This window comes from Mercenaria mercenaria, chromosome 2, assembly GCF_021730395.1.
Source record: "Mercenaria mercenaria strain notata chromosome 2, MADL_Memer_1, whole genome shotgun sequence".
In the NCBI taxonomy this organism is placed as follows: Eukaryota; Metazoa; Mollusca; class Bivalvia; order Venerida; family Veneridae; genus Mercenaria; species Mercenaria mercenaria.
In genome coordinates this window covers 83,928,473-83,949,463 of record NC_069362.1, presented here as the reverse complement: position 1 = coordinate 83,949,463, position 20,991 = coordinate 83,928,473, and the positions used below count along the sequence as shown (strand labels likewise).

The window sequence follows — 20,991 nt, the reverse complement described above, 5'->3', positions numbered from 1 at the left end:
ACTGTCAGTGACGCGACAAAAAGAGTGCATATTTCTGCATGCAAAGTTAATCGTCTTTTTGTTGCATATTCATTTTTACTTATAAAATAATACATACTTTACTCTGAATAAATTCGAAAATTATCGACGCCACATCACCCAATAATGCGGTGAAACTGGTAACGTCACACACCTGATACGAAGCTTGCACGATACGCTCCATTTCAATTAGGCCTAAAAAAGATTGTTTGTTTCCAGTAACATGCTAAAAAATTAGGGTAGGTAGGTCGGTAATTTTTTTTTTATATATTTTTTTATTATGTGGGACTTATCGCAAATTATAATTGTGTCAAAAAATGAATACAAATTAAGGGGTTGTGCCTTTACAGCATCAGTAAGTTGATTTCTAACATCACTGACCATGTGTAAAGCATAAAAAGTGCAGTAACACAAAAAATGAAATAAATTCTCCAAGGTCATAAAACATTTAGGGTAGGGCCAACAATTTAGGGTAGGTCGGGATACCGTTAACAAACATTTTTTAGGCCTTAACTGGAGTTGAAAAATCAGTATGTATAGGTTATAGATCATTTATTGACATTCTAATGCAATTAAGTTTGCCGAAACGGAGCGCAACGTATTGAAGGCAAAACTTAATGCATTAGAATGTCAATAAGTAATCTATAACCGACTTATAGTTAAAATGCCCCTTTTCATCAGTCAACAACATCTCCGTCTCAAGTAAACTTAGGGAACCCTTTTAGAAATTATCTTAAATCAGTACAAAGATATTTTTTAAATTTGCACATTTGTACATTGTGACTTTTACAACATCTTATTCAAAAATCTGATTCTGTTTTATTTTGCAAAGGTGACTTTGAGAAAAGAGTTAAAGCATGTCAAGAGAAATTTTTAATTTGAATTTCCCTGGGAGGTGTGGCCAACATTGTTTGCACGCAAAATCATGCGGATGTAATATAAATACATAGCAGATGACTCACTTATCGAGTAGTTTGTAGATCACAATATTACATTCTTATTCAATGAAAATATAATATGTAGGTTTAACTCATAATAATCTAACAGTTCTATTTAAGCACTTATAACATTCAAGAACTTAATTAAAGATAAAACAAGACAAAGTAATAACTACTGTCGACATTTATGTATAGTTTATTTTTAGACCAGTATGCAGTCCCTGTTTTGACAGTTGCTCCGCCTCCATCCATAGTAGAAGGAACAATGAATACTCCTTAATTTTGTACCACTTCATGATAAAGTGGGCCATTTTTTCAGGTGTGAAATAATGTAGCGTACTTCAGCCGGGGGGGGGGGGGGGGGGGGGGGGGTCAGGATGCCTTGATGAAATACACTACAATATACAGGACTACTGGAGTTTCAATACACCAGCAGTAGTATTACTTCAATATAGAAGACGACAACGATATCAGTTTTAACACTCTGTATTAAATGCAATAATGCATTATAACTGATATATATATAACATACAAATACTTAATAGTAATCCTAAATCCTAAAAATAATCATATTCATGAAGTGCGCCGGCTCTCACATGGGGACAGTTGCCTAAGTAAATATATTAAACCGTATTCCTAAAAACTAAGATAAAATCCTAAGTTTAGGATTTTATTTCCTAAAGTTCGTACTAAAAACTATTTCGTATACAAGTATACCTATACTTGTATTTATATAATACTAATTCAATGAACCTAAGATTGGATAACCGATATTTAGGAAAGATTCCTAAATACTTACTAAAATTTGGATTTAGGAATTGTACGTTAGTTGTTTTGACCAATAATGATTTGAATAATGGCGCCTTCGCAACTGTTCTTTCAAAGTGAGGCAGATCGCTCTATTTATAAGCTTTGACCCGTTTAGGAATTTAGGAGAGATGTCTCCAAGTAAAATTACGAATAATACGACATACAATAAAATGTGAGCAATAATACACAAAGACAATATATCTTTTATGGTATTAAATCTAATGATGAGTAACATTTGGGTAGATAAAATGTAATTGATGCAATAAAATGGAGAATTCCGGTGATTGAAAGTTCCAAATTTACACCGCGAATGACCTTACAAATAGTACGCACTTCTTTCACAAAAATGAACAATAATGTAAAGTTTCAGTGACAGTTAATGATTAAAATATGTTTCTAACATCCTATCAATGAACATTACACAAAATGATACAAATATGCTGCATTAGAATATGAAAACGGAGGTATTTCTACACACTGCAGTAAACAACATGGCAGCCTCCATAAATTTCAGGAAAAGTTTTAGGAAGTTAACATTCACACAAAATACAGATAAATGGATGGAGTAAAGTTAATAAATGGTGACAATTTACTTAAAGTGCAATGTACTCCTTGGAAATATGAAATAACAAAAAGATACATGCATAAACATGGGAGAAAACGTGCAAGATAATAACTGACATTGCAGGATAAAAAAAAGGTAACTGTCATTCTTAAGAAATACAAACATCATTATGATTTAACTTTAAATGAAATAAATCATAGCTTTTAGCATTGATATAGAATACATAAAACATGTGGTACATAAATCCTACAATAATATGAAAATAAGCTGGTTACTTTTTTGAAAAACCTTTGCTTTTCATTGGATAAAAATATGTTTGAACTATAATAATAATTTGAATACGTTCAACGTGTGCTGCTTTCATGTGTGTTTTACTGATTATGTGATTTTTAATTTAAGGGTTACACTTATTATAACCGGGACGGCTAAATGGGTTTACTCCGATTGTAATCTGGTAACCGTTGTATTAAGTAATCATCTAATGATTTTCATTCAAATCTTTCAAAATCTGGCAGAGATAAAAAAATAGGTGTAGAGTTAGAAAAGTTATTGATGATAGTAATATGTTTGTTGAACATTAGGTCATTTTCCATCGGACTCTTCTCTTTATCACATTTCAGATTTGCGAGATCATACTAAAGACATGCTTGCCATTGTTCTTGTCGTAATTTATAACCACGCAGCTTTCAATTTGAGCTGCCAGTCCATCCCGTAATTATTTATTTATCTCCTTTTCTAAAAGGAAGAAGACGATGGGGCATAAAGCTCTTTTTATGCTGTATTATTGCGACGTTTCTCATTCCAAGTGTCGAGTGCTTACAGTTATTTCCATAAATCAAAGATAAATTTAAATAATGTAAATGTATTTAGAATAGCTTGCATGTCACGTATGCATTAAACGCGCACATATGTGCATTAATCGCTGACATCAAATCATGTTGAATAATCAATGTTCTGAGCTATAATTAATTATTACGTTTTTTTAAGCACATGAATTAATCTATCACGACAGTTTTCTTAGTACATTGCTGTAAATACACTATTCATAATGTGTCAAAAATGGCTGGGATAAAAATTCTGACACTGACTTTAAAAGACAATTTTACAGCCACTTTCGAACAAAGTTCTATCACGGATTTGAAGCAATACTGTTACGGGAGGTGTTTATTTGAAACTTGAGATAATCACTGTCAGAGATGATACATCATTCAATTCGATAGATTATTACAGCCAGGCTATGGCTACTTTTTCTACAAAAGGAGGTGTCTTTCCTTTTCTGTCAACGTAAATTATATAGTTGATGTAGGAATAATACACATAACGTCTGGGATATGTTGCTGACCACGAAATTCGGTCTCGGTGTTCAATTATGCAGTTCTAAAAAGGCTCTTGGGGATATTGAATGATATAATTTTCATTAATGTAGCGTTTTAAAACATTAATCAATCAAATTTAAGTGGAAACTGGTAAGTAATATGTTTGAACCTATTTTCTCATTTGTAAGTGAAGTATAATGACTGCAGTGTGTAACGGAATAAGGACTGCACATTATATACGTGCAATACATAATGTTTGTTTGGGAGATATCTATTATACAACTGATGATCCCATGCTCTGGATTTAACATTTTGATGAAGAAATTCCATACTCAGAGCAAACTTTTACCTAGTGTAATTTTCGGCAGTGTCTCACTGCGTTCTTCAGCACTGACTGACAAGTGAAAGTGGATTTATCAAACGCAAAGTCAAAGAGGCTATAGAGAAAATACAGCGGAGACCATCGCTCAACCGAGCTCCCCCCGTAACACTGGTCAGTCAGTGCTGAAGAAGGCAGTTAGACACTGCCGAAAATATACTAGGTAAAAGTTTGCTCTGAGTATGGAATTTCTTCATCAAAATATCTATTATAGGTCACACCACTCTCACATTCAGACAACACAACACTGGTCTAATGACCCAACTTCTTCCTAAAGTAATGCTTTTAATTAATATGTACCGTCAATGGCAAAGGTACATGTCGTTTAACTTAGCATTCCACATACGCTTAGTTAACATCATACATATTTAATTTCTTAGACTAGCGTTTGTAAGATCCAGGAATAAGGACTGACATTAATGGTATCTTTAAGGCAATGGTGGGAGGCGGGAACATTATCTAGATGCTGGTGAGAAAAGCCTCATACATAAAGATGTACGTTACTGCTGAAATATATCATACTATATTCCTTGACGTTGTACAGTAAACAGACATGATACACATGGTCTGAATGAACAATGTCCAGTTCAGTACGAAGGAAGTTTACAATACACATTCTGTCTCCTTTTGGTTTTCCTTTACGCTTGTGAAAACCCTTTTTAATAAAGAACATAAATCATTTGATTTCATTATAAAACAAATTTCAGATATTTTTCCTCATCAGTTCAACAATATTGAATACACAGATATAACTTTAAAACAAATGTTGAAGAATGTTCTTTCATATTTTTGTTTGTTTAATTGCAGTTATTATTATTTATGGTGTAACAGTCTTTATACCGATTTAATCGGTCATTAAACTGTTGTAAATGCTCCAAAGCATTTTGAGATATATGAGGATATAACGTATTTTTCCTCTGTTATCGTGAGTTATCTTCCAGACAAAAGTGTTATGAGTAATTCATAAAAAAGGAGATGATCAAAAAATAAGCAATGTAGAACTATATGACTTAAATACGGCACTTTTTCCTGATTGCCACTATCATTGTGTGAAAATTTTACAAAATCCATTTAACATTTTTCGAGTCATACCCTAGACAAAAGTATCAAAAACAAAAATAAAAAAGGAAGAAAGAGGGAGCAATAATTAGGAAAGCAGGATAAATATTTGATTCTTGTTCACTTTAATTTCTTTCAATGGCTTCTGTAATTGTTGTTTTTTTAAGAAAATCACTTCAACAGATTTATACTTTCGCTTCGGACAAAAAATGTTACGGACGGACGGAAACAATAATCAAGTGTTGAGACGGGGGTATTGTAAAATGCATGGCAGTCACATAAATTCCAGAACACAAGCACCATAACTTTATCCGGAACATTTGTATTCACACTTTGAAACGACCGGATGAAATTTAGTGAAATGTTAAATAATCTAATGTTATAATAAGAGATGTTGAGCGTATGAACAGTAACTCTGTCCTGTTTAACTCCTACTTGACTTTATCTTCGAAATTTAATTTTGTCGTATTGTTCCTTGCGCAGTAAGATCCACTGAGAGGAGTGTAAAGAAATATAAAATAATGAAAGAGAGCACATTAAAATAACACAGGTATTTCAGGAATTATTAGTAAATATTTCCCACTTCGGACTAAGTATTTCTTATTGATCCAGGCAATAATTTTGAAATTCGTGAAACGTGAAAGTTGATAGCAAATGTAAAAATTATAATATGTCTTCTGAATATCTATCAATTTATCTTCTCTTTCTTAACTGGCAAACATTTTATAATTATGTAAAACAACTTTGCAACTAAAAAAGGATGACATATTGGTAACAAGAGAGAAAATTCAAAATATAAAAGACAACGCTTTTTGCCAAAAATTGCTTATTAGTCTAAAAGGGCAATGTGACAGGACAAAATGTTGTTTCTCTGACTGCATGTTTGCTACATTTCCCATCCCCAGTGTCCCTAGAGTTAACTTTTCTTAAGATTTCATGTGTATATAGAATAGCTTGCATGTGAAGCATGCATTAAACATGTGTACATGCATTAATCACTGACAGCGAGTCGTGCTGAATTATTAATACTGTGTTCTGTGGTTTTATTTCGATAACGGGACAGTCACGTCACATGGTTTTACGATCAACTTGATTACAACTTAAGAAAAGCCTCCGTAGCATTATGGCAACACGCAGTGTCTGTCACCTCAAATATGACATTTTGCCTTTCCTTTTGTAATGTCTCCGTTTTTATTTTACATATTTTTTATAATTTTATATTAGTTTAGAAATTAACAAACCTGTTGATACTATACACCAAGGTTTCTGAAACAGCTCTTCATCAAGGGATTATTGGCCGATGAAAAGTAAGAACAGCGATATGCTACAATCATGCTGGAAGCCTTTGACAGAGACGTAGTTAAAAAGGAGATTAGAAATTTAAAAAAAAATCAGTCATGATTTGAACCTATGTACCATCACGTGCAAAAAAAACAACAACTGATGGCTCTACAAAATGTGTCATGTTTCTGATAAAGAATAAGAAAAAAGATTATATTCAAATTAGTAAACTGTCTGCAAAATTTTACACCTGGTTTACATTCGAAAATAATTCGTATCTGACGCTGATTAAAATTATCATAAATTCACAGTATTCCTCTATTTTTTGGTCCTGTTTACTTTTTTTCTGAGCACAGGACTCCACTCCAGCCACGAAACAACTAAAACTTGAGAGGGAATTCACCTAGCAGATGCTTATCTAAATCTTGAGATACCCACTCTCAGATTTGTACGAAAGACCCGTGGTGACATTTCAAGACCATTGTTTGAACTTTTCTAGTAAATGTAACCCATCAAAGTTAGTACGGTATTATATCTGGTCAGAAAAATAACATACATATTGCATTTTACATATTTATAATCCTTTCTCTGTTAAAGTAATGTTAACAGTATCAAGAAAGGAAGGACATTGCATTTTATAGAAAAATAACAATATCCCGGCGGATGCAATAATCTGTCAAATCTACGAAAGACCCGTGGTGACATTTCAACTTCATTATTTCACGATTTCTGTTTCATGATTTCACGATTTCCACTTCATGAATTCACGAATTCACGATTTCTGCTTCCTGATTTCACGATTTCCACTTCACGAATTCACGATTTCGTGAAAAAAACTTCACGATTTCCACTTCATGAATTCACGATTTCACGATTTCTGCTTCCTGATTTCACGATTTCCACTTCACAAATTCACGAATTCACGATTTCACGAAAAAACTTCACGATTTCACGAATTCACGATTTCATGATTTTTTGATTTCACGATTTCTTGACTTCACGATTTCCACTTCTTGAATTCACGATTTCACGATTTCACCATTAAACTTCACGATTTCATGATTTCTTGACTTCACTTGTTCTATTTGGCCAATCCACTCCATTCAATGAAGTGTAAACGTAATGAATGGTCTGGGTTACAGAGGATGAGTCTATACTCCTGCATACGTCTGTGTGGAGGTTGGGGAGGGATATTGGTGCCTGTACCAACACAGTATTGGGTACTTTCAACACTAAAACATGTATGAACAATATAAGATGCCCAAGTAGCTTTACTGTTTTAGACAGTTCCAAAATATATAAGTATGTTTATTATGCCCACACCATTTATGGCGACGGAGCATTAAGCCTTGCAGTTATCCGTCCGTCAGTCCGTTATTTTGGAATCCGTCTTTCCGTCCATAGACACATTGGTTTCTGTTCATTTAAAAGAGAATGCTTGCATGGATTGAATTTATATTTTGTATGTGTATCCTTTCCACGCCTGTAACGTATAAGACGCTTTTTACGTTTAAAACGGCCCTCGTGGTAAGGCCGTACTCTTGATCAACTCAGTTTGCATACCATTTACACAGCAGGTGGCAATAGCTTACATGTGAATAAGATGCATCGCTTTTCATTTAATTTCATTCAATAGCACAAAGATGAGGAGCTTACTAAAACTGAAAAAAGGGACTGGAACAATTTCACATTTTAAGCAATCATGCATTCTAAAAGTATTGTTTGTAAGTCTATTTCCTCATCAGTTGAGGCATTTTCGGCCAGTTTTCACTTTCAGTACCTAAACCTGGTTGTACAATTATATAACACGCCATCTTACAGGTAGCGAACATCACCCGCGGTTTTCTACGTCATGCATTAGTCATGTGACTAATAAAATCGCGAAAAGTTGAAATTGTACTATAATTATGAAATCGTGAAATCGAGAAATCGTGAATTCTTGAAGTGGAAATCATGAATTCGTGAAATCGTGAAATTTAATGGTGAAATCGTGAATTCGTGAACTCGTGAAATCAAGAAATAGTGAATTCCTGAAGTCTAATGGTGAAATCGTGAATTCATGAAGTGGAAATTGTGAAATCGTGAATTCGTGAAGTGGAAATCGTGAATTCGTGAAATCGTGAATTCATGAAGTGGAAATCGTGAATTCTTGAAGTGGAAATTGTGAAATCGTGAATTCGTGAAGTGGAAATCGTGAAATCGCGAAATCGTGAAGTTTTATCGTGAAATCGTGAAATCGTGAATTCGTGAATTCATGAAGTGGAAATCGTGAAATCATGAAGCAGAAGGCTTAAAATAATGAAGTTGAAATGTCACCACGGATCTTTCGTAGTATTGCCTTTTCTTTAAAGGTGGTTAATCAGATTTTAGTCAACTAAAGGATTTGTTCAAAACTCCAATAGCTAATCATTTACACTTATTTGTGTTCACTGAGTTCTTAATACATGTTAGAATTTCACTGTTTCCTTAAAATTTGATTTTCCTATCTGGTTGCGCAACCATTATAGCATTTTTAGCATAAGTATAAATTTACTAAACCTATTTTGCTTAAGAAATAATATGTATAAAAGCACTATTGCATTAAATTCGTCAAAGATTTGCATTAACAAGTGTATGTTTTGACATAATTTATTAGACATGCAAATTTATAAAATTATTTTACCTTCATTTGCTTATATCGGCGCCCGCCCGCTTAGCTCAGTAGGGAGAGCGTTGGTCTACGGATCGCGGGGTCGCGAGTTCGATCCTCGGGCGGGGCGTATGTTCTCCGTGACGATTTGATAAAAGACATTGCGTCTGAAATCATTCGTCCTCCACCTCTGATAATTCATGTGGGGAAGTTGGCAGTTACTTGCGGAGAACAGGTTTGTACTGGTACAGAATCCAGGAACACTGGTTAGGTTAACTGCCCGCCGTTACATAACTGAAATACTGTTGAAAAACGGCGTTAAACCCAAAACAAACAAAACAAACAAAGCTTATATCGGTGGCGCAACCAAGATAGATTAAAAATGGATCATGAATTCAAAGGCTACTTGCTGTTCTAAAACTTGCCTTTTGTTTCTTGTAGTTGAGGTATCCCAATATTAATCAAATGCAAATGTAAAACTTGAAATTATATTAAAATCTAATATAGTCCACCTTTAGAATATTTTTATTTTAAAGGGAAGTGATTACAAAAAACTCATGAAAAGTAATGAAATTATACATTTCGAGTAGGCATCTACCTTTATGTAATGGGTCTTTTTGTTCCTAAGATAAATCTCTAACAGAATATAAATTATGAAACCTTAAAAAAATGCCAAAAAATATTCCTCAAATGTTATTGACCACCTTTATTACTTAATACTTAAACAACTTTTAAAGTGTTTTGAATTTTAGTTGAAGTACAACAAAGCATTGAGCATGACACTCTGGTTACAACCGTTCATTGAAGTGGTTAATTATTACGACTTCAATGTTTCATTGAGTATTCAAGGATATAGAACACATATACATTGGTTTAATAAGTTATATATTAGTGACAAAATGAAAATAAAGTTTGCAGGATAATAATATTGACGTTAACTTGTAAGTAATATCTCAACCTGTTTTTTCGTAAAAGACATGTAACCACTTGCTGTAGATGCCCCTGCACTGTTTAACAGAACGTAGAAATTTGCGAATTAAGACGAAGTGAAGTGTTCAACATCTAGGACGATGGATGTTTCAAGGGGCTCTCTCAACATATATTTTTTATATTATATGCGGTTCGTTAAAACATTTGTACTTATTTACGGTGATAAGATCAGGCTAATTATGCCACCATGGGAGATTTTTATAAAATCCAGTTTAAAAGTCGGTTATCTGGAGTCAATAACTAGGTAACTAGGCTAAATTGTTGGAAAAAACTTCTTAACACCATAGAGGCAATGTTTTGTATTTGATATGCATGCAGTATTTGTTTTCATGAAGTCTAGATAAGTCTAAACATTGGTTTACCTTGAATAAAAAACAGGTCACAATATCAAATTATAGAAAAAAGAAAAAATTGTTTACCATCTAGAGACCATACTCTACTTATTAACTTATATGAAAAATAGTTAGTGTTTGTCTGTTATAAAACCTAGTGCATTATCTGGGGTCAAAGATTAGGTCAAGTTATAGATTTACATCACTCTATTTATGACAATTTTATACATACCAAAATTTATGACAAGAGGGATGATTTTGATTTTAGTATTGTAAATTTTCCCCATTTGGATGGGGATGTACCTCAGGCTACATCTTATGGGGTATATATTTCTCAATTAATTCGGTTTGCCAGAGCGTCTAGTCATGTCAAGCATTTCAATGAACGTAATCAATATATTACAGGTAAACTTCTTCAGCAAGTCTACCGTTATTACAAATTGCGTAAATATTTTGCTAAATTTTATTATCGTAATTCTGATTTAGTTTTAAAATTCAATAGTAATTTAAAGACACTTCTGTGAGAAGGTATTTCTAAACCCGTTTTTTATGGGGATGTGGTTTACACACTTCGTAAGATCTTGGGTCACGGTAATTTTCAAAATGTATTTGGAAAGATTATCAAACGTTTTATTAAAAGAGGTTACGACCCAACTGTTTTGAGACATACCGCATGTTTAGTGTTCAACCCGTTTACAGTTGGACACTGCGCTTCCCTCTTTGATTGCGTCTGACGGAAGAGGGGGAGGACTCTATGATAAGCAGTTTTATAATCCTACCAGGACTGAAATGTTTTCATATTTGTCTTTGGGCCCTTAAGGGTGTTTCTCTTGTTGCTCTGTCTTCTGAAAAGGCATTGAGTACATACGTTTTTGGTTCTTAAGGTTTGTTTTTTTACATATTTATACACGAGCATTTTTGTGTTTTACATGCCATGCCTTTTTGTTTCCATTACGTGTGTAAGAGATTCACCTGGAGGGGATTACTTTTATTTACACTGTCCCATGTCTTTGGAACATGGTGGGGGTAAGAGTGAGGTTAGGTGCACCATAAACCGGTTTAAGCTCCCCAGTGGTGTTTTTGCCACTGACCGTTCCAAGGCGGCGCCCCACTGTGTTCCTTTGTTTGTTCGTTTCGTCTTATCTGTTGGCTTCGTGTGTGTGTGTGTGTTGTTCGTTTTGTCCTTATGTGTTGGCTTTGGGTGTGTGTATGTGTGTGTGGTGCACGCGTCTGCGTGCTGGGGGTTTCGTTTTGAGGAGGCTACGTTTTTGGTGCGTGGCATTCCCTGTTTGATATTTTTCTTTGTTTTTTTTTATAAACAAATATGTTTCAATGCTTTCTCGGAAAATTAGATCAAGTTCTAAAACAGGTTACCTAGGGTAACATTTTTTCAATCTGTTTCTTTTCCTAAATACCTTTCAGAATATTTTTGCGTATAAAAACTTTATCAAGGTTAAAACTGGTTGAAACTGGGTAACCTGATGTCACATTAAAACGTCAGCAATAATTTATTAAACCTTGTCAGAATATTTATCTATATGAGAGCAACGTCTGATACTTAATTAGGTCAACCGGGATTGAAAGGTAGGTCACATTGTAAACTCCTAGAAAATACTTGTTAACACTTTAACATTAATATCAAGCTTCTGGTCACATTCTACACCTTCGTCCTGAATAAATTTGCGTGACGGGCTGCGGGATGACTTTTGCATAAAATGTAGGTCACTATGGTTATGGTATTTAGAAATCACATGTTAAATTGTTCCATGTCAATCTAATTTCTTTTTAATTACAAATGTCAGTTTCCATGTTACAGTTTGTCTTGACATATATTCAGGGCTAAACAATCAATATCATGTGAGCGACCAAGGGTGATATGGCCATTTTAATGTGATTAGTAACAGCAGAGCTAACAATGACCGTTTTGTCTCGGATGCACACCTTCTAATGTTGAGGAACATTTCAGTAAAGTGTAACGACGGTGGGTCGGCCGCTTTTGGCAACACAATTTTTTTTCTGGCCGACAGACGGACTGACAGACAAAGCAAATTTTATATCCCTCACCGCAGTGTTTTGGCATGATAAGGCAGACCTTAATACTATTATGGGCATGGTTTTCCGACCGCATATAATATAATTAATTTATGTTGAGATGGTCCCCATTAAATTTTCATCGTCCTAGGTGTTCGCAGTCCCTTTTGTCTTAATTCAAAAATGTCTATTATGATGCTCGCGAGGTATTAGTGCACAGTATAAATAATAATCTTCTAGGAAAGACGACCTAAATTGTGTACACCTTATGTAATATATTTAATTAATACATATACGTCGAGTCGTAAAATATTCATCCATCACCACATACGGTTTAATGAACATCGTGCATATTTAATGTATTAGACTAGAGATTGTGAGATCCAGGAATATTTATAGACAAAGATGGTTTCTTCCATTCACAGGTAGAAAGCGGAAACTTTATCTATATGTTGATAAGGTTTGCACAGATAAGAACCTCTGACACTATAAGATGGAAATCACTGCTGAAGTGTGTCATACTATATTGTGTAGTAAACATACATGAGATAGACAGTAAAGTTCGTGATCTGATGTTGTAATAGTAGGAATAAATCTACGGAATTAAACAGATGGTAAGTAAGTTTACAATAAAATATCTGTACATTTTCTACCATATATTTTAAAAGTTAGGTTTTAATTCATAAAAATACATCTTTAATTAACAAAATACATAATTTAATTAATTTAATTACAAAACAATTTAAAGATCTGTCAATATAAATCAAATAAAAGAACTGCCTGAGTATTTTGTTTAATCAGTTATAATGCTTACTCTTGTTAAGGTAATTAATTAACTCATTATCACTGTCAAATTATGTATTCTCCGTATACAATTTCGGCATTCTACAATTTCTACGGAAAACCATACATTTACGTCCGAAGAATGTCGAATTATATAGTGTGTAATCATACGGAAGTTGCCGAGTGTCATTACGGGCTCACTTCCTTATAACATTCTTTTTATACTGCAACATTGGTAATCTTCCAGGGTAGGCGCACAACAATGAGTTAAGGAGGTAGGTTACCTTGTTACAAGGGTAAATTCAAATTAGTTGAACCGCAGCATCTTTTTGTATTTCGTGTAATATGAAGTTTTAACTGCTAAAATCTCAGTTTCGTTTGTCTCTGTCCCTTCAAGTTCAATTTTTATCCAGGTTTGAAGAACATGACCCTCCAAAGGTATTTCATATTGAAAGAAGAAGAAAAGTACGGATATTTAACACTTTTCAGTGTATTTTAGTTTCATTGATATCCGTAGAAGTCAGCATAATCTATAATTTTATTAGTATGCACGTTAGCTTTCTAATATAAGCTTAAAATGTATATGTCGCGGGGCTCGTGTTTCCATGGTAACGCATTTTCTCTCAGTTTTAAACAACTATGTATAAAAATAGGAGTTTTCGACGGCTTCAGTGCCATCCTGTTAATGACCAACATAAAATATTTGGGTAATATTATTAGCAAAATACCAAGCACTATACATGGTACCCTATTTTTCTTAAAGTTTAAAGTAACCATGGCAACAGAGATGTTTAAAATGGCTTATATCTTGCTTTTTGTCATAATTTCTTATAAAATAATATTGAATAAGATTATCTTTCTAGTTGATGTAGCTTTAAAACATATTATTTCTAACGTAAGTTATATTTTCGTGTTATCTGCATTTATTCAAACAAATTTCTAAGCTTAGAATACTTACAGCAGTACCCCTCGTCTGGCATTTTTCATGGAAAAATCGTTCAGCATGCTACTATTATTCTCATGGATATTGTTGAAATGAAAATAAAAAGCCGAAGCTGTGTTTCTTAAATAGACTAGTGTCAACGCTTTTGAATTTTACATTTAGATACATAGGTCACGGGCTTCGTTTCCATGGTAACATCAATTCAATTCAAGAAACCACAATTTTCTACTGAAATTTGAACAATTTTAGATCTTAGTTTTAGTATATAAGTAACAAATTATCAACGGAACCTGTAAAATAGGTATTACAAATCAAACTGCTAGATTTTTTATTTGAAAATGGCCGTAACAAGTAACCTCTCACCCAACTATATTCCAAATAACATTGGTTACCATCATCCATTTTCTTACATTCCGCATAACATTTCAATATAACTACATAAAAGAAGCAAAATATTGATTATTATTCAGAGCAAAAGACTCATAAAAAATATTTCAGCAAATAATGGTTATTTGAAAATAGTTTGAATAAAGAAAATGCACAGAATTACGTACTTTCAAGATAAAAGCTATTAATTTTGCGCGGTAACTGACACGTAACGTCATGACGTCAATGACGTCATTTTAAGGCAACATTGTTTTGAAGCGTTTCTGCGGCAATTTATTCATTATTTCTGCATTATTATACCAAAAAGCGTCAGATCGAAGACAGGTCTATGATTTGTTTTCAGAAGAATGAATATACAAATACATTTAGTTTGTCGTAAACGTCGTCGTAAATCGTCACGCTAGCTTCCGGTTGGACATTCGCACATACAAATATAAAGGTAACCTACCTCCTTAACATTATGTCAAAAGAAATGTTTAACATTTCTATAATAGCGTGTCAAACGTTGCAGTATGCTATATAATATGCAAAATATTAATGTTAAGACAATATTGAAATTTTCATCTTGATTTTGGTGTTAAGGCCTAAAAAAACTTTGCTTAAAAAATAAGGGTTGGTAGGTCGGATTTTTTTTTTTTGGATTTTTTTTTTATTATTATTAAGTGAGACTTTTCGGAAACTATTTTTTGTGTCAAAAATGAATACAAAATAAGGGGGTTATGCCTTAAGAGCATCAGTAAATTGATTTCTAACATCACCGACCATGTTTAAAGCATAAAAGTGCAGTTTTGCAACTTTTTGTTAAAAAGTTGAAAGAAATATTTTCCAAGGCCATAAAAACATATAGGATCGGGCCAAAAATTTAGGACAGGTCGGGATACCGGAAACAAACAATTTTTTTACGCCTAACAGCATAACTTTGTAAAGTTTAGGAGGATCCGAAAAGTCAAAAGAAGTTTTTCTCAGCCTAAAATTCTGAAATATAATGAAAAATATGTCATCAAGCATATTTTAACTATCTGAGATATAATATAAAATGCCTATTACTACATTTTTATTTTTAGAATGATTCAAAAATAAGTTTAGAAGGATCCGAAAAGTCAAAAGAAGTTTTTCTCAGCCTAAAATGTCTGAAATATAATGAAAAATATGTCATCAAGCATATTTTAACTACCTGAGATATACACATAATATGCCTATTACTATATTTTTATTTTTAGAATTATTCAGAAATAAGTTTAGGAGGATCCGAAAAGTCAAAAGAAGATTTTCTCAGCCTAAAATTCTGAAATATAATGAAAAATATGTCATCAAGCATATTTAACTACCTGAGATATACATATAATATGCCTATTACTACATTTTTATTTTTAGAATGATTCAGAAATCGAAAAAAAAAAACTTTTGACAAAGAAAACATGTTGTGGAATTATGATATACACCAAATCAAAGCACTCAAAGCACTGATTGTGGCTGCAATTGCTGCTAATCAACTTCCGTTTGGCTTTTGAAATTTCTTTCAAAATTAATTCTTTTCATTACCTGTCATTGCTTACATACTCACTTATTGGGTCGTTGTGGTCTTTATTTGATTATTTATGATGAAAACTACAACAGAACTTACACAATAGGGTTTTACTATTAAGAAGAAGAATAAAATGTACTCTTTTTTTCAAATCATTCAGCCTTTGAGATGTTTTTCAAATGGCCTTAAACACTGCCTGCAATTGATTATGTACACACTGATGATAAAGTCCCTAAAACCTTATCTGACTAATGTACATCTCCAATTAACGCTACGCTTTGGATCTGAAGACGTGCTATTGATAGCCTCGTTCTGACTACCATCCGCTAGCCAATCAGAGCCTTGCTTCCAACATTTTGAAAGTGAAAGTAGAAGTTTAAAAAATCTATATTTAGCCTGGGTGTTTTCATATTTACAATTCTTATGACGATCACATCATGACTGCGCCGTCGTGTTTTTGAGAGGAATCATATTTCACGGTTCGGACTTGGTCACGTTAGGTGTCAGGCAGCCGGTAAACTCAGTCGGTAGAGCACTCGCCCTGTAAGCGAGGGGTCCCGGGTTCGAGCCCCGGACTGACTGCATATTTTTCTCACCCTTTGACATCGACGCTTTTGTGATAGTTCAGCCAAATGCTTATTGAAACGAGTCGTCTGATTGGTTCAAATAAAAATAGATTTGCGAAAATAAAAATAGCAGTATCGGAAATCCAAATATGCAGAAAGATGACCCTCAGATCTTCGTTTAGAAGATCAAGTACTTTAGTCAGATTGCCTAAAGCCTGGCCTAACAGCTTTCGTTTTCATGAGATTATTATGAAAGAGAACACAACTAGCATGCACCACAAATGTACCTCAGAATGTCAGTCTTGCAGCCATTATATGTCAGTAAGTATTTAAGTAAACCAAGCGGCGATGCACACATTTCCACCCTATCTGTTACACCTAAAGTCCACTGTATATAAAAAAAGGCTTAGCGAACGTGCTAAACAGACTGCCTGACATCCGATCAGACAAATTTACAACTTCTTTTTGACCGAGAGAAAAAAAATAATCAAAAAATAGGTAACTGACGAAACAAAACCGTTTCAGATATATTCATTTTTAAAAACAATGTATTGATTTCAATATTTCTATTTATGAAAAAAAAAGTAATGGTGGTAGGAATGTCAATTACTAGGGTTAAGGCTGAAAGATACTGAAATTTTCATATTTAAAAAAAAGTTAGAAAGTGTTAAAATTAAATTCAAGGTCTAACATCACTGTGAAGGAATTTAAATATGTATGCATTTTTTCTACATTTTGGGAATATTTGGTACGAAAAGTCAAACCGTTAATAGGCAATGGGTTGCTTTTTTTTCTAATTCATTTCATGTTAAATAACTTTGATCGATTATAGTGTTGCAGTAAGCGATTATGAGTTTATTTTACATGTAGTAACAATCGTTTGATATCAGTTATTTATGGCGGCATATTTCTGCAACGAGATAATTAGGTAGCTATCGTGATACTTAAAAAAAAATATCTTAATAATGCAAAGTTTTCTGAAAAGATTATCTCAATAGCTGAAATTTTCCAGGAAATATTATTGCGATAACTTACTTTTATTATCTCGATACGTTTTACGGAAGCGTACACAGCTGTCATGTATTACCTAGATAGATATATCTCGATACTTTAAGAAAGTATCTTTCGAACATTTCTGAAAAGTTTACCTCTATGACCTTTAATTTCCTGGAAATAAAAACATATCTATATAGAATACTTTTTGCGAGAATGTTTTCAGAATAATGAAGAACTTTGATGGAAAGTTTAGAATATCATCGGGATAGCTACCAAGTATTTCGTGGCAGTTTGAAGTATCAACGCGAAATATTTCGCTAAAATATTTTCAAGAAAAAAGTAAAATATCTAGAAAAAAATATTTATCGCTGAAATGCGTTAAAAAAACTGCACACATTTCCTGGAAAGTTTAAAATATTATCGTGAAAGCTACAAAGCTACCTTGTAGCAGAAATATGCCACCATAGTTATGTAAGTACAGGTATCAAACATATATCAATTATTTGAACGAAACAGGGACTTGTTTATCGACAATAATTGGAGTAGCCAGTTTTCCACTAAATACTGATGTTTAAATTTAGTTAAATCTGTTAAATGTTGATCAAATCTCTATTTAATGACTTGCTAAAGATTGCCATTTCAGACAGGCAATTATTAATATTACCGTTGCAAGTTCATATATACGGCCCATTTTCTGTCAAGTTCGTCTAGGACCCATCAATAATACGGTAGCTTGCATTTCCACTTACGTCCACGAACTGGCTTAGTCAAGCCAAGTCTGCACCATTTTCATATTTGTCATGTTGGGCGACCTGTGGGTTTCCACTTTTTCTGTGTTATTAGCTACGTGACCTCTAGGTCAATACTATGGTTTGATACGATGATAAGGAGCAGTCACTAGCTAAATATTATACTGATAGAGTTCAAGCGACACGAGGTCTTGTTTTGTTCTCGTGACCATCAATTTGAATATTTGTATTCATACTCTCGGATATATTAATTAAACCGTAGACTTCAGTTTATGTTGTTATAGTCACCGAATTTACAATTAAATGGTTGTCAAGGCATAACTGGTAGCACTGCATATCTGCACGTTGAAATATTTTTTCATGAAAAGTCTGGAACTATTTTCAGGGTTGGTGTTAGGATGGTCTTAGGAACTGGTTGGTAGATATAAGTTAGTGTACTTTTTCACAATGCAGTCACCATAATTCAATGTAAATTTTCAATCAATTGTTATTTAAAACACATTTTTGAAATATAAAGAGATGGTCTTTACTTAAATCATTTTCTAATTTCTAGATGTAAATATACTGGATGTTACAAACAGGCATCGAGTTAACAGACATGTGATGTATTTTGTTTCTCTGTTCAGGAAACATGCGGATACGGACGATGCCCTATAGACCTAAGCTCGTTGTCCTAATTATTGTTGTCATCATCGTCCTGATTACCAACCGAACCATTTTCTACATAAGATCAAGCATTGAAGACGTTGATCAAGCCAAATTAAAAACACTGAAGAAACTTGCAAAAGACGAAAGCTTAGCAACAGTGAATCGGATATCAGCAAAATTTGCACCATTTCAACAAAAGCAAATACAAGAAAACTTTATGCAAATTGAACAATTACAAGATGCAAAAACTAGTGTAGGACAACCACAATCTGAGAAGAAGTTACAGCCGCCTGTCCAGTACGGAAAGGATAGCTACCTTAAATATTTCAAGGATACAAATGATAATGACATACAAGACTCTTTTGTAAATCTTCACAACTATGGCTTTATTCTAAATAACAAACATGCGTGCAACAAAAATGTTTTAGTTTTGGTTCTAATAAATAGTGATCCTAGAAAATATAAGGAACGGAAATTGATAAGAGATACTTGGGGATCAGTAAGGTTTTACTCAGGTGCTAATATTGTGCCGTTGTTTATTCTTGCAAAAGTGGAAGATCAAAACTTACAAGATAAAATCGTTTTGGAAAGTAAAACAAATCTTGATATTATTCAAGGAAATTTTATAGACTCGTATCGCAATCTGACGTATAAATGTGTAATGGGATTGCACTGGGTTCAAAAATATTGTAACCATACTAAGTTCGTTGTCAAGGTTGACGATGACACCCTTATTGATATTTATCATTTGGTTCGTTTCCTTTTACAAAAGTCCCCGGATGGAAATGTAGAAGACTTTCTGTATTGTTCAATATACCATAACCAAGGACCACGTAGGACAAAGGATGACAAATGGTTCGTGCCAGAAAGTGAATACCCATATTCAAAATATCCGCCATATTGCGAAGGATTTGCTTACGTCATGTCATATGACGTCACTAAGAAACTTTATCATGCTTCCAGAGAAGTGAAATTCTATTGGATAGATGATGTTTATATTACTGGCTTTGCTGCTTTAAAAGCCGGTGTTTTTCAACGGAATATGGAAAGCGGACATGGATATAATTTACTTGAGTCTGAACATCTTTCTAAAAATGTGCAATCGTCCATGTTTCTACTGGCAAAGTATGAACACTTGAGGAAGAACTGGGGTGCAGCTTGGAATGACATAAAGTCTTTTCATCAAATAGAATAGAATATAATTTACTTTTATTTCATAATATTATTACAGCAAGCGTTATTTCAAGACATATTTTTGTGTCTTTTTTTAGCTTACGTCACACTGAAACCTTGTGGTTTGTTCACAAAAAGGTGGTAACTTAAGCAACATTTTGCGCTGTGTTCACTTTTCGCTTACTGTGTTAAAGATTTATGCAACGATTATTTATATGAACATCACCAAATCATAGTGAGACAGACTTGTTATACACAAAAGTGGAACAGCACTGCCCGAAAAAGGACTGCATGATTATTCAAAGTTTTCAATAAGATACTGTAAAGCGTGTACATTTTTATGTATTTTGACAATTTCTTAGATAAAAGCACATTGTATTTCAGTGGTCGTGGTATATAGAAAATGTTTCACTGACTTTTTGTCGAAAGTTATTTTGTGACAGATACGTGTAAGAAAATATTTAAAATGTTGTCGTTATTTTAAGACGATTTATTTTGAAATGGAGTTAAACAGCAAACGCAGATCAAAATATTTCCAACGACATGTGATCATAATTTCCAATGAATCACAGTGTCCTTTGACCCTCTGCAAACTCGGGATCTATTTATTGTGTTCAAACTTGATATGATATTTAGATTGAAGAAAAAACTAAAACCAGTGTTTACATTCTTGTTTTCATTTCATCATTTTCAAAGATTAAAAGCTACAAACATCTTCAATACTCTGTTACTATTCATACTAGATTTCTTGTTCCTTACTGTCAACCTGTAAGTATTGGATTCTATGCCGTCTTATTACTTTGATATTGGTATCAGTTTTATGCTAGTTTAATAATAAATAACTTGCCTGTTGTTGTTTTTAATTCAACATGG

General features: G+C 33.3%; 1 protein-coding gene across 4 annotated transcripts; it reads left to right on the top strand.

The window, feature by feature from the left end:
* The first annotated feature begins 2,240 nt into the window (after nucleotides 1-2,240).
* On the top strand, nucleotides 2,241-20,777 carry LOC123564443 (beta-1,3-galactosyltransferase 1-like). 4 transcript variants are annotated; one of them, XM_053537073.1, is made up of 4 exons: nucleotides 2,241-2,466; nucleotides 12,774-12,962; nucleotides 18,683-18,725; nucleotides 18,924-20,777. In XM_053537073.1, the coding sequence occupies exon 4, from the start codon at nucleotides 18,929-18,931 to the stop codon at nucleotides 20,138-20,140; it is 1,212 nt and encodes a 403-aa protein (XP_053393048.1). In that variant the 5' UTR covers nucleotides 2,241-2,466; nucleotides 12,774-12,962; nucleotides 18,683-18,725; nucleotides 18,924-18,928; the 3' UTR covers nucleotides 20,141-20,777. The 4 variants fall into 4 exon arrangements, with proteins under 4 accessions (XP_053393048.1, XP_053393046.1, XP_053393047.1 ...); XM_053537071.1 differs by lacking the exon at nucleotides 18,683-18,725; XM_053537072.1 differs by lacking the exon at nucleotides 18,683-18,725 and having other exon boundaries at nucleotides 18,851-20,777.
* The last annotated feature ends 214 nt before the right edge of the window (nucleotides 20,778-20,991 follow it).